Genomic DNA, 18121 nt, shown 5'->3' with positions numbered 1-18121 from the left:
GTCTGTCAATATGTCCAACATCTGGTGTAGTAGTCCCTGTCTGTCAATATGTCCAACACATGATGTAGGAGTCCCTATCTGTCAATATGTCCAACATCTGGTGTAGGAGTCCCTGTCTGTTAATATGTCCAACATCTGATGTAGGAGTCCCTGTCTGTCAATATGTTCAACATCTGGTGTAGAAGTCCCTGTCTGTCAATATGTCCAACATCTGGTGTAGAAGCCTCTGTCTGTCAATGTGTCCAACATCTGGTGTAGAAGTCCCTGTCTGTCAATATGTCCAACACATGATGTAGGAGTCCCTATCTGTCAATATGTCCAACATCTGGTGTAGGAGTCCCTGTCTGTTAATATGTCCAACATCTGATGTAGGAGTCCCTGTCTGTCAATATGTTCAACATCTGCTGTAGGAGTCCCTGTCTGTCAATATGTCAAACATCTGGTGTAGGAATCCCTGTCTGTCAATATGTCCAACATCTGGTGTAGTAGTCCCTGTCTGTCAATGTGTCAAACATCTGGTGTAGGAATCCCTGTCTGTCAATATGTCCAACATCTGGTGTAGGAGTCCCTGTCTGTCAATATGTCCAACATCTGATGTAGTAGTCCCTGTCTGTCAATGTGTCCAACATCTGGTGTAGGAATCCCTGTCTGTCAATATGTCCAACATCTGGTGTAGTAGTCCCTGTCTGTCAATGTGTCAAACATCTGGTGTAGGAATCCCTGTCTGTCAATATGTCCAACACCTGGTGTAGTAGTCCCTGTCTGTCAATATGTCCAACATCTGATGTAGGAGTCCCTGTCTGTCAATATGTCCAACATCTGGTGTAGGAGTCCCTGTCTGTCAATATGTCCAACATCTTTTGTAGGAGGCCCTGTCAATGTGTCCAACATCTGGTGTAGGAGTCCCTGTCTGTCAATATGTCAAACATCTGGTGTAGGAGTCCCTATCTGTCAATATGTCCAACATCTGGTGAAGGAGTCCCTGTCTGTTAATGTGTCCAACATCTAGTGTAGGAGTCCCTGTCTGTCAATATGTCCAACATCTGATGTAGAAGACTCTGTCTGTCAATATGTCCAACATCTTTTATAGGAGTCCCTATCTATCAATATGTCCAACATCTGGTGTAGGGGTCCCTGTCTGTCAATGTGTCCAACATCTTGTGTAGAAGCCTCTGTCTGTCAATGTGTCCAACATCTGGTGAAGGAGTCCCTGTCTGTCAATATGTCCAACATCTGATGTAGAAGTCCCTGTCTGTCAATGTGTCAAACATCTGGTGTAGGGGTCCCTGTCTGTCAATATGTCAAACATCTGCTGTAGGAGTTCCTGTCTGTCAATATGGCCAACATCTGGTGTAGGAGTCCCTGTCTGTCAATATGTCCAACATCTGGTGTAGTAGTCCCTGTCTGTGAATATGTCCAACATCCGATGTAGAAGTCCCTGTCTGTCAATGTGTCAAACATCTGGTATATATAAATATAAACTTTATTTGTTTTACAACAATTGCGAAACAAGTTATTTAAACTTATACTAATCACTCTTGTTGGCCCGGATGTAAGCGCGCGAGGGGCCTTATTGTGGGAGGATATGTCCAACATCTGGTGTACCCGGTCAATGTGTCCAACAAAACCCACGCGGTCGGACATCTGGTGACCCCTTACCTTTTCACGTCCGTTCTGTCAATATGTCAAACATCTGAACCCCGGTCGGCTAGGTGAAAGGCGAGTGCGTTAACACTGCGCCACCCGACCACCCATCTGGTGTAGGGGTCCCTGTCTGTCAATATGTCCAACATCTGCTGTAGGAGTCCCTGTCTGTGAATATGTCCAACATCTGCTGTAGGAGTCCCTGTCTGTCAATATGTCAAACATCTGGTGTAGGAGTCCCTGTCAATATGTCCAACATCTGGTGTGGCATTCAGAGGAAACACATGGTAATATTCTAGAGTTAAGTGAAAGACAAACTAAATAAAGTACATGTATCTTTATTAGGAATGTACTATGAATGTAAAGTGTCACTTTTCATTCTTAAAGGCAAGTACAGAACAAAAAGTAACAAAATAAATGAATTAGATGTATATTTGGACACTGGGACCTTGTTATCCTTGTTGTAATTGACTATAATAGCTGGGTTTTACATGCAGTGTATTTGGATGTCAAACTAGAAACATACTTAGTGGACTAATGAGCCTCCACAAAATGTCAATAAATAAAGATATAATCAGAATGCAGCAGATCTTCCACTTATAAAAAATCAAATTTATTGGAAAAGAAAAAATCTAAGTAAATTCATACAGAACTCGACTGAAAAAACAATGGAAAATGTCTAAAATCTGCTAAAAGTTATTTTCTAAAGTTATTGGATGTTATAATCTTCCCTAATAGCAGTTAGGCTTAATTTGTCACAAAATTATAGAATATAGAAACTAAGATCACAAAATGCCTACACGACTTCTGATGTTAGCAATGATCAACATTTTTTGCCTTGTTGATTTTTTAGGTCAGCCTGTTTATAAATTGATACATAACATTCTTTAAAGTGATGCATTAAAGCGATGCACAGCATGTACTCCTAAACTAACCATTAGATATTAAGTAAACTTGTACCATATAATGTGTAGCATTGTCAATGTTTTGCTCAGTATTCATCTCATAACAATTTTATAGTATAATTTTCAAAATAAAAATATGATAGTAAAAAGGTCACTTACATGTATACTAGATTAATTTAAATTAAATATTAAATACTTTTGGAATAAGATCTAGACTTACCACAAAGGGACTGGTTTCTCTAACTCCCATTAAGGAAAATATTTAAATGTTGTTTTCTTTCAAACTTGCATTCCCAGTTTACATTCAGATAAGCTATGAAACATATCGCCCCAGGACTAGAGTCATCATTAGGGATGGTCGGGAGGCGCAGTGGTAGTGCACTCGCCTCTCACCTAGCTGTCCAGGGTTTGATTCATGGGATGGATATGAAAAGGTATGGAGTCACCTGCCTGACCACGTAGGCTTTCACAGGTACTTTGGTTTCCTCCCACAGTAAGATATGCAACCATCACGGCCATCAAGAGTGTTTAATATTAGCTGATAACTTGTTTCACAATTGTTGTAAAATGAATAAAGTTTACATTTTATACATGGCTGTATCAATGTGGACATAATACACATACACAGCAGTAGTCTCCTTCATGTTTACCTATATGTATCCTTAGTTGTGCAAAAAATTTCAAACTTCATTTTAATTTCAAGATGAATGGCATTGGCCATTTTGAAATTTGATATTTTAGCTTTGTTACTGCTATTTCTGAAGAACTAATGAAAGGATTTCTCTTCAGTGTGGATCCCTGTGGTGCATGTTACAGTATCAATAGCTGCATTCTGTTCAAATTACCATTATATTACAAGTACATCATAAAATCATAGATGCTGCAGAATGACTTACTGTTAAGATTTAACAATTGTTGTTATTGAGTCAGGAATATATATGCACTCTATCAAAAAGAAATTTTAATTTATTGTTGAAGGCATCAAATTTAATTTAGTGAATCTCATTTAAGTTTGCTTTTCTTTATCGTACCTAACAATTATATGGGGTAATATTCCCTGATGGAAAAGAAAGGGAAAAAGACCAGTAAGATCTGAGGGGTATTGTAGACCATTACCCTTTTACTGATAAGTGATTCACACTTGTGCATGGAAATCAAGCTTTGATGTAGATTCAGATCAGATCAGCTAAGCCTTATCAAGCAAGGATTACATGTATTGCAGAAAATCACTTAACACAATAGATTTTTAACATAACCAATTTCATTGGTACTCAATATGACACACAAAACAATAATGCAACAAAATAGGATTATTTCTTATCACAATGTCTTCATGAATAGTTGTCACATTTTTCTTCATGGCTGAAGAATAACTTTGCTGTAAAATTTAGAATAAGAAATTGTGATAATCCTTTAATATAGTATATTATGATGTCTGAATGCTTAGTAGATATGCTGTCAGTTGCTGATATCTTTTACTGTATGATACTCTGTAGATTTGGCCATAAATACAGGCAGTATCACAGCTCTGTGATCTAGCTGTAAAGTTTGTAAGGTGACACACTCTTCCCCTTGCTATAAATACTGTTTACGAGGAGACACGATATACAGACTGTTGCTAACAACTTGTGGCTTAACGTCCATACCACGCTGCATGGACTGAATATCACGCTGAATCCCACCAAACACAATCAGTTCTCCACGACCTTCCACCAGTGAGTAGAATATTGTTTCCTCTGGAGCGTTTAAGGATATGTTTTCATTGATTGGTCTCCAGGTAGCAGTATTGGTCTTAATCACCTCACTTATATCTAAAACATGTAAATGCATGGTCACACGGTTTTCACGGCAACTTCCAGTAGTGCCTCCACCTACAACATTGCCTTGTCCTCTGCCTGATGAAGTGGACTGTACAATACGACTCTCTCGCAACTTTTCCTCAAACTTTCTCAATGCCTCTAACTGTCTTTGTCTATTTTTCATGGCATTTGGTCGCACGGAAGGCACCCCTGGCCTAAGGCTAGATGTTCCTCCACAAGCCCCTTCTTCAGATGGAAGTTCCGGGGCATCTCCTATCATACCAGCAGCAAAAGGTCCTTGACCTTGAAGTCTGTTGGGTGACAAGTGACCTCCTCTTCCTCTAGGAGACTGATTCATATGACCTCTTGACCTTGATGACCTTAGCTGTAAATATGAAGGATGTTTGAACTCTGGCCTTTGACCTCCCTGACCTGGCATATTATCCTCACTTTCTGCTCCAGAACTATCATCACTGTCTGACACAAGCATAGGATGTGCCCTATTTCGATTTTCTGAGGGCGAGTCTTGTGAATTATCTCCTCTTGGGGGAACCCATACACGGTTTCCACTGAAAGTGGGCCGCATGGTGGCTTGATTTTCACGGCTGTTATCCTTGGAGGAGGAAGACTGCAGAGGTTTGCTGGGTTTACTTAGGACCACTATCATGTCTCCAACCTGCAAGTAATCAACACATGCAAATAATCAAGACATTTAATGAAACAGCTATTATACTATGTATACTTTTACATATAAACCATCACAGATTAGATTCTACTTTCAGACATGGCAATATTTGAGTACATATTTTTGGGTTCCACCATACATGTAGAGTAATATTTGAGTACAGTGCATGAAAACAATCAAGTGATAAGTCTTGCCTTACAGGTGGGGTGACTTGTATACAATCATTGAGTGATTTCTGACATTAACTGCCTTAAGCTTACATATTAACTGGGTCATATCTTACAGACTGAGTGATATCTGACATTAACTGCCTTAAGCTTACATATTAACTGGGTCATACCTTACAGACTGAGTGATATCTGACATTAACTGCCCTAAGCTTACATATTAACTGGGTCATATACCTTGCAAGCTGGGTGACACCAGAGTTGAGGTGCAGCATTTTCTGGGTGTAATACGCGAACTTCCTGCCACTGCCAAGGTTCGGAGTCAAGGGAGAGAAGCCAGACATCACTGAAGATCTGCGTAGGGAAGAATATCATCAGAATACAGCTTGAGTACTGTTATGGATGACAACATTACCTTACCAGGTCATTATCAGCATAATAATAACAATAATAAGACTTTCATGAATATACCCTGGATATATACTTCACATCTACTTACATTTCACATACCCTGGATATATACTTCACATCTACTTACATTTCACTCCAGTTTTTATTGTGACAAAGCATACAATTTTTGACATATCATCAGGATAATTTTCAAAATACATTTATCTGCGTATAAAATCTTCATAAGCTTTAAAGCAGTTCTTCACTGATGATAGCATCTTAAAATTTAATCATTGGTCATTCCAATAAATAAATGGTACATTCCAATAAAATATTGGTACATTCCAATCAACAAATGGTACATTCCAATAAAATATTGGTACCAAAGATTTTTGGAACTCAGTCCTGTATTCATGCTTTTCCAGTGGGACTCGTTAAATTCTGAGAACCCATCATATTTCTTTTAACTGGGCTCATCAAAGTTTTGGAATGGTGATCTGGACTCACCAGAAAAAATTTAATTAGAATTACTGGGTACTTGCCAATAAATTATAAGTTTATTCTAATAAATCATTGAAACAAATCTTGAAATTATCTGTACAGTCCAATAAAGAGAAAATAGATAATATTTAAAACCAGAATTCACAAAATTATTAACATTGAGAGCCAGCCCCAGTATCAATATCCAGGTATACAGTAAAGACTATTTAACCATTAAATACTGAAGATATCAAATACCTGGTTGGGCCCACCACATCCTCCGATGATTAGAATATGTGAATCATCTATTGTCATCTGTAAACACAAATCATAAAAAAAAAGTATCAATGTTCACTTTCAGCTTTAAACACAAAAGTTACAACAAAAATATGAATCTTAATGAATCACAAAAAAACACTGCATTCAACTCCTGAATCGTTGAAAAAAAAAATGATGAAAAGTTTCAAGTTCATATTCTGCTTTAAACATCAAATCTGAAATCTTTTTTATAAGTCAAAACAGAATGACAAATCAGTATACAGGCCCAAACTCTACTTTAAACATGATTACTAAATCTACTTCCTTGTGTCTATTTGATACATGAATGATCAGGATTTTCAAGCTGAGATTACTATCAGTTATTCTGTGTGAATAAAGTTGAGAGATAATATTTATCAATATGATTAGAATTTACTACATTTATCATCAGCAGACAGAAATAGAACAAGAAACTAGATACACATCAATCATTGTTACAGGGAATTCTATTTTTAGACTTGATATTACAAAATTTCTAAACAATACAAAATCGTCAGGCATCCTCAGGACTGAATGAACTACTACAAAGAGTAATATTTTATAAATCATTACCCAAACTCACCTGTGTCTGTCCGTATCAAAATCGTCAGGCATCCTCAGGACTGAATGAACTACTACAAAGAGTAATATTTTATAAATCATTACCCAAACTCACCTGTGTCTGTCCGTATCAAAATCGTCAGGCATCCTCAGGACTGAATGAACTACTACAAAGAGTAATATTTTATAAATCTTTACCCAAAACTCACCTGTGTCTGTCCGTATCAAACTCGTTAGGAATCCTCAGGACTGAATGAACTACTACAAAGAGTAATATTTTATAAATCATTACCCAAAACTCACCTGTGTCTGTCCGTATCTTGGACTTGGCTTTTTATTTCCTATCTGTTTCTTTTTCCATAGCATTTCATTGAAATCAAACACCCACACTTCATTTGTTCTGCAAAGAGATAAGAGATAATAATAACTAAAGGTAACACAATGACTTTATACACACCCAGTAGTCTATCTACCATACCAAACAATTTACCCTGGCCAGGTAGGAATTATCAACTAATTCTATTTCATTATCTAGTTTATAAACCCAAATCAGACTTGGAGACAGACTTAACGTGTTGTCATGTTTACTCGAAGTAAAGAATTCATTTAGGGTGTTAGTTTTATTTGAGTTCTTGCAGTCAGACAGTGTGCTCATGGTCTTTAGCATTCCCTATCTATTCCTTACAACTTTCTCTGTAGCAGAAATATATTATGTGCTTCCAGGTTTATAGGCAAAAAAGATTCTAGAGGAACAGTGCCGCGTGGTCACATGATTTTTGTTTTTCGTTCCATGTAATTTTACCACATGAAAGCACAAGCTGAAGTCAGCCATATTCTATATTATAGTTTTGAGGTATAACTGATGATTTCTGTTTGTTTGAAAGGAGGAATTAGAACATAACAGGAACAAATATCACATACCTCTGTTATACAGGAAGGTTTTAATAGATGACAAGAGGAAATCTGGTATATAAGTAAATAACGGAAATTCAGAAAGCAAAAGTTAATTTCTAGTTAATGATAAGAACAGCTTACCCAGCTCCAGGAATATGTGAACCTCCAAACACCACCATAGTATCACCGACTACAGACGCAGAGTGCCCCGCTGTTGGCTTTGGACTGGTTGGGGACATGGTGGTGATGTGATACCATCTGTTTGTCTCTGGTTTGTACATGTGTAGCTCAGAGAAAAAACGTGCAGCCTGGAGATAAATGAAAACTCAATAAAATACATCAAATGTAATCTTTAACGTTTTTCAAGGTGTGACATAAACTTTTATTGAACTACAATATGTTCAGGGAGCCGACACTAAGGCTACAGACCTGATATAAATAGTAGGGTGGCTCCAGTCCCTGGTGATAAGGTGACAGAGAATATTGGGAGAGGGGTACAGTAAGTATGAGATAATACTACAGACCTGATGTAAGGATAACACTGTTATGTTGACACTGATGTAGAGGATGACACACCCTGTTGATAAGGTGACAGAGAATATAGAGAGAGGACACATTGTAATGTTACAGATGTAGAGGATGACACTGATGTAGAGGATGACACACTGTAATGTTGACACTGATGTACACACCCTGTAAGGTTGACAGGATATGTTGACCTGGTGATAAGGATGACAGACTGAATGTTGAGAGGGGTACAGATGTATGAGATAACACACCTGTAATGTTGACACTGATAAGTGAGAGAATACACTGATGTAGAGGATGACACACTGTAATGTTGACACTGATGTAGAGGATAACACACTGCAATGTTGACACTGATGTAGAGGATGACACAGAATATTGGGATGTTGACACTGAATAGAGATATGACACACTGTAACGTTGACACTGATGTAGAGGATGACATACTGTTATGTTGACACTGATGTAGAGGATGACACACTGTTATGTTGACACTGATGTAGAGGATGACACACTGTAATGTTGACACTGATGTAGAGGATGACACACTGTAATGTTGACACTGATGTAGAGGATGACACACTGTAATGTTGACACTGATGTAGAGGATGACACACTGTTATGTTGACACTGATGTAGAGGATGACACACTGTTATGTTGACACTGATGTAGAGGATGACACACTGTAATGTTGATACTGATGTAGAGGATGACACACTGTTATGTTGACACTGATGTAGAGGATGACACACTGTAATGTTGACACTGATGTAGAGAATGACACACTGTAATGTTGACACTGATGTAGAGGATGACACACTGTAATGTTGACACTGATGTAGAGGATAACACACTGTAATGTTGACACTGATGTAGAGGATGACACACTGTTATGTTGACACTGATGTAGAGGATGACACACTGTTATGTTGACACTGATGTAGAGGATGACACACTGTTATGTTGACATTAATGTAGAGAATGACACATTGTAATGTTGACACTGATGTAGAGGATGACACACTGTAATGTTGACACTGATGTAGAGGATGACACACTGTAATGTTGATGTAGATAAGAGAGTGACACACTGTAAGTTGACACTGATGATAAGGTGACACACTGAATGTTGACATGATAATACACAGACCTGATGTAGAGAATGACACATTGTAATGTTGACACTGATGTAGAGGATAACACACTGCAATGTTGACATTAATGTAGAGAATGACACACTGTTATGTTGACACTGATGTAGAGGATAAGGAGTAGGGTGGCTCCAGTCCCTGGTGATAAGGTGACAGAGAATATTGGGAGAGGGGTACAGTAAGTATGAGATAATACTACAGACCTGATGTAGAGGATAAGGAGTAGGGTGGCTCCAGTCCCTGGTGATAAGGTGACAGAGAATATTGGGAGAGGGGTACAGTAAGCATGAGATAATACTACAGACCTGATGTAAGGGATAAGGAGTAGGGTGACTCCAGCCGCCGAATAGAACTAGACTGTCCTTATATACTGTCATGCTGGAACATGCCTTTGGTGATGGATAGGTTCCTGAAATATCAAGCCAAGTTTGTATTATAAACTGGGCACCATCATGATAAACTGTCATCTAACTCTGTATGTAAATGTAGAATTTTTAATGATTTTCGAAAAATTTACTATAAAATGTCGTGAATTCTTTGGAAAAGAGTTCATGTCAAGGTAACATTTGAAAATTTGTAAAATGAAATTGAAACAAAATTGAAAATAATCAAAGCCCAAACATTCATAACTTTCACTAAACAAGAGGTCCATGGGCCTTCACAGTAATCTGACTACAAAAACTTATAGCAGGGAGAAGGCTTATTTTTTCTACTTTAAATGAAATCTTACTAAGAAGCTGTTTTCCATGATGTAAGAAGCTGTTTTCCATGATGCAGATGGTAGTTTTGGTGAGAAGGTAACTGTTACAAGTGTTACCTATTTTTTGATAGTGAAGTTGGAGCTCATTACAACTGGTGAAACTTGGACAGAAGTTTGAAATAGGTGGTGTACAGAAAAACCATGATTGTGCAGTCATGTTACAAAATAGCCTCCCTGGATGCCATAACAAAGTTTTGACATGGTTAAAAAATAACAACACATTGTTGGTTACCTTTTCTTAACATTCCCACCAATTTTTAGCTCAATGGCACCAGTGGAACTGAAAAGAAGTTTCAAATATGTTTTTCAAGATGGTGACCATGGTGGCCATCTTACATTCACGGAAAATTACAACACTTGGTCAGAACCATCTCAGGGTCATTTCAAGCAAGTTTGAGCTCAATTCACCAGTGGAACTTGAGAAGAAGTTTGAAATGTCAAAAGTTTATGCACCCAGACAGCGTGCAACAAGGGACGAAGCATGATGGCTTTAGGTCATCATGACCCTTCTGGTCAGATGGCCTAAAAATGCATGTAATGTATAATCTATTTATATCAGCATGTAAAAATTCACCTAGCTGAAAAACATGCAACACAATATTGTGTGCTGATATTTACATAAAAGCTGATATTCAGTTTTTGTAAACATGCCTCCATTTGCGATCTTTGCCACATCAAAGTAAGAAAATCTGTTAGACTTTCCTGTTAGAGGTTTGTATTTACTACAAATACATACACATCCTATTCAGACCTCACAGAGCCATCGAATGACTATACAACTGTAACCTACCTGTGACATGACCTCACAAAAAGCATGCAGCATTTGCTACACCATACTTTACTGGTACATTTGAGTATCCACATTAGTCACATGACAACTTTAGGAACTTTGTAAAACATCACTTTGTAACTAAACTGGGACCCACTTTTATTGATTTTTATCTATTTTTAGATCCCAACAAAGTGTTTCTTTATAGATAATATTCAGCTTAGGTATGTTTTAAATATTATCTTTGCATAATTATAAAGTGGAAGTTTCCTAAGAAATTTTCTGCATAATGTTAATTTGCCAAATGATGCTTACACTGGGGCTTTAATTGCTGTGAATTGAAATATTACTTTTGAAAACCAATTATCAAAATTTGTTGTTACTGATGCATTTTATCCCGAATCTCATTTACACTACATACAGTTATCATATAACTATATATATAAATATATTGTTAATTCAAATACATAAGATAATTCATTCATCCCCTTAAGTGTATGATTCTGAAGAGATGGTGTTTGGTACATGAATTCTCATGTTAAGATCAATAGTGTGTTTGAAAACAAAGACCAGGTCACCTGTATACAAAGTGCCATTTAAGCTTTTAAATAACTGTGACTGACCTTCACATCACTACCAAAACAAAATCACAAGATGTGCGATGAACTTTGAAGTTAATTAGACTGGCTTATTAGTCAAGGTATTGTACCACATTCACTTTTAATAAGGTGTCAGAAGTTCTTCTAGACAATGAACAGGTCATTGCTGACCCTTGTACCTCAAATGTCTTATGGCAAGTCATTTGTTATGGTAAAATTTGTGACTGGAAATTGGGATCCATACTGGGTTAAATGAAGACTGTACACTTCAGATTTTGTGAAAGTTAATTGTTTTTAACTTCTTTTATTGTTGAAAAAGTGAAAATTAGTAGCCGTGAAAGAAAGTCGGTTTATAGTAATCAGTATAATTATATACCCTAAAGATCAGAAATAAACTTTTCAGAATTTGAATTTGGTACAAAATTACCACTGTAATGTACCGTTATTTACTTTACTGAAGCCAGAACGACTTGGGAAGCAATTAGTCACAATACAAACCTATGGCTAGTGGCCTAACCCACTGTCTTGTGGAAAGGTCAAATCTCCAAAGGTCATTGAAGGTTGTATTTGTTGAAGTACAGCCACCAAAAATGTAGGCAGATTTGTCATAGTAACAAGCACAGTGAGAATAGCGCTCGGTAATATTGGAGCCAACTTCTGGCAGTATTTCTGTCCAGCTTATTTTACTGTCCCATAGACTGTGAAGAAAGTCCATGTAGATTTGATGCAGCACACCTGAAGTTAATAAAACAAGTCAGACTAATACCTGTGTATCATGATAGTCAATTGATGTAGACAAATATTGAAAAAATTGGAAAGGTTACTGAAGTCAGGAAGCATAACAATATCTTAAAATGAATAAATTAAAATAATCCACTGATTTAGAATTGGTTAATAGTCTTCTCCTATGTTCTTCCATGAACTCCATCAAAATTGATGGCTTTTAGTTTTAAGAATTGGTGAACTTGCCTCTCAGGTATAAAAAAAAACAAAATCTAGGTACATGTGTTTATTCTGATCATTGCCAACCTATCCTATTGGCTATAAAATCCCACAGAATAACTGACTGAAGAAAGTATAGAAATCTTCTGATGAAGCTGTTATTTGGATTACCAGGCGAAAAAAAACCTTTGTGGCTATCCTAGCACATGGATGATGGAAGGGATGATACTGGTGTTACGGTTCCTGTTATAATGTACTTTGCAGCTTGATCTGTAGTTTTGACACATACTAGGGTCTCTATTATAGGCTGCTTTAGGCAGAGGAATTAACTTAGGGATTTTTCATTATGAATTCTAGGGTCTCAGGCTGGCTTTCATGGCAATCTTTGGAATATGTTTTTGAAGTAGACCAGTAATTTCACATTAGCTGTGGTGAAATATTGGAAGGCTCGTTCATATAGGACAGGTGTAATTTTTTTCTTTTCTGTTCTTAGGTGTTGATAATAAAAGCAGGAAATTAATAGGCATGCGATTTCATTTCCCTTCTCTTCTCCAAAGCTTTGAGTTTGGCCATATTTTGGAAGTGATAGATATATGTCACATCGTTTGTAAGAAAGACCGATAAAAGTTAAGTATATAGGGTGTACATATATATCTCATCTGCAAATATTGTTGTCAAGAGATATCAGTTGTAAAGTACAGTCACAAATACCAATCCTTAAGGTTTTCTAGCGATTACATCTCTTTTCTCTTAACTCAAATTTTCAGACATCATATTTTGACGCTAACGCAAAGGAAATCTAACATAAGATTGTTATTGCTATATTTTACTTGCTTATATTTCATTTACCTTGAACAAGACGATGCCATTGGTGGCACACCAACATCGCGGATTTTAAATCCCTATACGGAGATAAATATCTAAGTACATATTCTAAAATTTCCTCTGGTAAATCTCTGATACGAACTGACTGTGAATTCGAATCAACATCCATGTTTTGTCGTTCTATAATGGCCTGAGTCGGTGAAACCTCCATATTGTGTTCATAGTCAAATGACAGCCGCCGTAATGTTAACAACCGGAAGTGAACATCCGATATGTTGAAAATTAAACAAAAAGAAAAGAAACACAGAGTAAATAGTTAGACTCAATGTTATCAGTTTCTGACTTTGTACAGTAAAACGATGCATTTTCACTTTTCTTTACCCCTTTTAATTAAAAGTAGCAAAAATTCAATAACGACATACCGGCTATCCTACTTTTGGCACGAAAATAATTCGGAAAACGGACATCGGCGTTGTAGGGGAAAAAGCATCAGCTGACGAAACGTCATACAACACATATTTAGTTTTGAAAACCCTGAATGTACATTGGGGTTTGATTGGCTAGAATTCGGTTAAACGTAAGTATATTTTGACACACCTAAGATTGTAAATAGTCTTGGATTGCAGATTAATCGATATTTTTGAAAATCAAATGTTCCGGATTCATGGTAGAGAGCTGCCAAACCAGACATATATTCATCAAAATGTCTTATGTGTACGTGTTTATGCAGGAATAAGATAATAAAGAGATCTCACGAAAGATACAAAATCTCAGATTCTCCCGTTTATGACACCAATTTAAAAATGAACAACTCTAGTAGTCTTTTAAACTAATCTGAATGATGATTAAAAGCACTTAAAAAAAAAAAGACAGATCCACTCAAAAATTATAATAACAGTATCATTATTATACAAATTTGTATGTTGCTATGGTGGACTGGATTTTTGCGTGTGTTGTTGACGATCCAGAAACAGGGGCCTAATGGTCCATGTCCCCTCTATTTTTTCCGATTCTTTACCTCCTTATTGATGCCCCACAAGCATGGCTGTAACCCCTGGAAACTCAAGGACGAGTTATTGGAGGGGGAGTATGTAACCCTGGTAAAATATTAGCTGCAATACTAGGCAAGAGAGAATTTCTCTTTAGCTCGATTGGTTGAGCGTCAGACTAGTTAGCCAGGGGTCCCGAGTTCGATTCCTAGCGGAGGCATTGACATAAATAATGACCTCTCTTACATATATATATGAGAACTACCGTAACTGCTTCATATACATTAGGTAATGCAGATGAATCAACCGACCTTTCTTTAATTCGTTACATTTAAAGGTGTCTTTCAAAGCTGAATGTGTAGTGAAAACTGCTGGAGTTATCTCCCTTGGTTATAAGATGAAAGCAACCCTGGTGGGTTCAGTGTGTATCACACTGAAATCCTCTAAAAATGCCATGCATCACCTTCGATGAGTTATGAATTCTAAAAAAGACTATATAGATGTTTCAAATATGCAAGTGAAACTGTTTGACCAACCTTTATCTTCAAAGTAGTACTTCACAGAGGCCGATCCAGGATTTTCATTAAGAGTTGCCATTTATTGTTTTCCACCAAATTAATACAAATATGCTCAAGAGAAAAAAGTTATTTTTAGCACCAAGCATTACTTAGTGATTACTTGTTTGTCTTTGTTAACATTCTGCAACTGTTGATTGGTCTTTTCTGATTTCACATTTCGAACATAAATTATTCCACAAGTGGATGGCTTCACATCAACATACATGCTCGTAGAACGTAACATGATGACCATGGTGACATAATGTTATCTACTTGTAGACTAAATGGATACACGTATTGTCTTACTTAACAGGTAGTTTGAATGCCCCACCTCTTTCTTTTTTGATAAATATTGGTTTTACATGTAAACCAAATTGTATGGATTCATTTTTTTCTATTTTTAATGACTTCAGGTCTGTCAATGAAAATGCAAAACAGCTCATCATCATTTTATTTCATTTGCCAGACATGACCTCAGCTAAGTGATGGATTCAAATGGGGAAATTGAGGAGAAGCTGGATGCAGTTGTTCTAGAGTTTTTCAGCACACTGGATGACTTGTATAAAGAACAGACGTGTCTTAACGAGGACATGAAAAATGGATTCCTACAAATGTCAAGAGCTCGTTACAACATGGGTGCTAAAGCTATTAGTCAGTCACAATATGATGAGAACAAAATGGCAGCATCCATCAAAGTGGACGTTGAGGATGGCAGCAAGGGAGGTAATTTAGTGCTCATCAGTAACATGACATCAGTCGTAAATGAAAATCCTGCAGAAGATGCTTCAGTAGAAACCATTGGACTAAGAAAACGTAACGTACCAAAATCTGAACAGAATATGTCAACAGAGGAAAAAGAAACAGACCATCAGGAGAAAAAAGGTTCAGCAGAAACGCCTGTCAGTGTCAATAAAAAACAATTTCCTGATCCACTGAACTGGTTTGGTGTACTAGTGCCACAGAGTTTAAGGCACAGTCAGGCCAGCTTTAAACATGCAATAGAACAAACTGTTAAAATTGCAAATTTGAAATTAAAACTTGAAGAGTTGCGGAAAAATTACATAGATTGTATGGGAATGAAAGTAAAAGAAAAATTGAATTTAGTAGCTGACAAATAATCCACATGGAATTTACAAATCAGAAGTTTTAGTATAATGGGACCAGGTGGGATGTCCTGCTAAAAGATTGTGTTATTTGTATGGAAATGAAATAAAGGGAAAAAAATTGAATAAATGAAGAAAATTTAGTAACAGGTGAATGAATTTGTGAGCAATTGTCATATGTTTCAGATTTAAATGTGTATGGAAAATGAAGTCATATTATTATGTATTTGCAATGGGTAAGATAATTATGTATTTATTTTACATGTATCAACAAATCGTCTGATTGTTACATGATCCTTTAATTCCACAGCAATATGAAAATGGAAATAAAGTAGAAAATGAAAGATTTTATTTCTGTTTTCTTTCCCTGCTAGTTTATTTCTTGTTTAGATTCATGAAGCTTTGTTGGGACCAGGTGAGATGTCCTGCTGGAGACCATAGACAGTACTTATTATGGTAACACTCAGTATAATGGGACCAGGTGGGATGTCCTGCTGGAGACCTTAGTCAGTACTTATTATGGTAACACTCAGTATAATGGGACCAGGTGGGATGTCCTGCTGGAGACCTTAGTCAGTACTTATTATGGTAACACTCAGTATAATGTGTTGGGACCAGGTGGGATGTCCTGCTGGAGACCATAGACAGTACTTATTATGGTAACACTCAGTATAATGGGACCAGGTGGGATGTCCTGCTGGAGACCATAGACAGTACTTATTATGGTAACACTCAGTATAATGGGACCAGGTGGGATGTCCTGCTGGAGACCATAGACAGTACTTATTATGGTAACACTCAGTATAATGTGTTGGGACCAGGTGGGATGTCCTGCTGGAGACCTTAGACAGTACTTATTATGGTAACACTCAGTATAATGGGACCAGGTGGGATGTCCTGCTGGAGACCTTAGTCAGTACTTATTATGGTAACACTCAGTATAATGGGACCAGGTGGGATGTCCTGCTGGAGACCTTAGACAGTACTTATTATGGTAACACTCAGTATAATGGGACCAGGTGGGATGTCCTGCTGGAGACCTTAGTCAGTACTTATTATGGTAACACTCAGTATAATGGGACCAGGTGGGATGTCCTGCTGGAGACCTTAGTCAGTACTTATTATGGTAACACTCAGTATAATGGGACCAGATGGGATGTCCTGCTGGAGACCTTAGTCAGTACTTATTATGGTAACACTCAGTATAATGGGACCAGGTGGGATGTCCTGCTGGAGACCTTAGTCAGTACTTATTATGGTAACACTCAGTATAATGTGTTGGGACCAGGTGGGATGTCCTGCTGGAGACCTTAGTCAGTACTTATTATGGTAACACTCAGTATAATGGGACCAGGTGGGATGTCCTGCTGGAGACCTTAGTACTTATTATGGTAACACTCAGTATAATGTGTTGGGACCAGGTGGGATGTCCTGCTGGAGACCTTAGTCAGTACTTATTATGGTAACACTCAGTATAATGTGTTGGGACCAGATGGGATGTCCTGCTGGAGACCTTAGTCAGTACTTATTATGGTAACACTCAGTATAATGGGACCAGGTGGGATGTCCTGCTAGAGACCTTAGTCAGTGCTTATTATGGTAACACTCAGTATAATGGGACCAGGTGGGATGTCCTGCTGGAGACCTTAGTACTTATTATGGTAACACTCAGTATAATGGGACCAGGTGGGATGTCCTGCTGGAGGACTGGTAACACTCAGTATAATGGGACACTCAGTATAATGGGACCAGGTGGGATGTATAATGGGACCAGGTGGGATGTCCTGCTGGAGACCTTAGTACTTATTATGGTAACACTCAGTATAATGGGACCAGGTGGGATGTCCTGCTGGAGACCTTAGTACTTATTATGGTAACACTCAGTATAATGGGACCAGGTGGGATGTCCTGCTGGAGACCTTAGACAGTACTTATTATGGTAACACTCAGTATAATGGGACCAGGTGGGATGTCCTGCTGGAGACCTTAGTACTTATTATGGTAACACTCAGTATAATGGGACCAGGTGGGATGTCCTGCTGGAGACCTTAGACAGTACTTATTATGGTAACACT

General features: G+C 37.5%; 2 protein-coding genes across 2 annotated transcripts; one reads left to right on the top strand and one right to left on the bottom strand.

Moving 5' to 3' along the window:
• Positions 1-1984: 1984 nt before the first annotated feature.
• LOC132546971 (F-box only protein 42-like) lies at positions 1985-13613 on the bottom strand. The gene is made up of 8 exons (XM_060210703.1): positions 13422-13613; positions 12129-12365; positions 9808-9911; positions 7964-8130; positions 7232-7328; positions 6329-6385; positions 5438-5554; positions 1985-5024 (listed from the first exon to the last, which is right to left on the bottom strand). The coding sequence occupies exons 1-8, from the start codon at positions 13606-13608 to the stop codon at positions 4125-4127; spliced, it is 1866 nt and encodes a 621-aa protein (XP_060066686.1). The 5' UTR covers positions 13609-13613; the 3' UTR covers positions 1985-4124.
• Positions 13614-13904: 291 nt separating this feature from the next.
• LOC132547003 (coiled-coil domain-containing protein 115-like) lies at positions 13905-16348 on the top strand. The gene is made up of 2 exons (XM_060210737.1): positions 13905-13974; positions 15410-16348. Exon 2 carries the CDS (start codon positions 15429-15431, stop codon positions 16059-16061), a length of 633 nt encoding a protein of 210 aa, XP_060066720.1. The 5' UTR covers positions 13905-13974; positions 15410-15428; the 3' UTR covers positions 16062-16348.
• Positions 16349-18121: the final 1773 nt, after the last annotated feature.

The sequence above is a fragment of the Ylistrum balloti genome, unplaced genomic scaffold, assembly GCF_031769215.1.
Source record: "Ylistrum balloti isolate Yb309-2 unplaced genomic scaffold, AGI_CSIRO_Ybal_v1 Utg369926, whole genome shotgun sequence".
NCBI classification, from domain to species: domain Eukaryota; kingdom Metazoa; phylum Mollusca; class Bivalvia; order Pectinida; family Pectinidae; genus Ylistrum; species Ylistrum balloti.
Note: the sequence above shows the minus strand (reverse complement) of the source record. Positions and strands in the feature narration are given on the sequence as shown.

Excerpts from the sequence above, each read along its gene's own strand:
- LOC132546971 (XM_060210703.1), bottom strand. The coding sequence starts at position 13,608 with ATGGAGGTTTCACCGACTCAGGCCATTATAGAACGACAAAACATGGAT. Across the intron at positions 12,366-13,421 it reads ATGGCATCGTCTTGTTCAAG|GTGTGCTGCATCAAATCTAC; the intron begins GTAAATGAAATA and ends TATTAACTTCAG. Across the intron at positions 6,386-7,231 it reads CAAGATACGGACAGACACAG|ATGACAATAGATGATTCACA; the intron begins GTGAGTTTTGGG and ends TTGTGTTTACAG.
- LOC132547003 (XM_060210737.1), top strand. The coding sequence starts at position 15,429 with ATGGATTCAAATGGGGAAATTGAGGAGAAGCTGGATGCAGTTGTTCTA.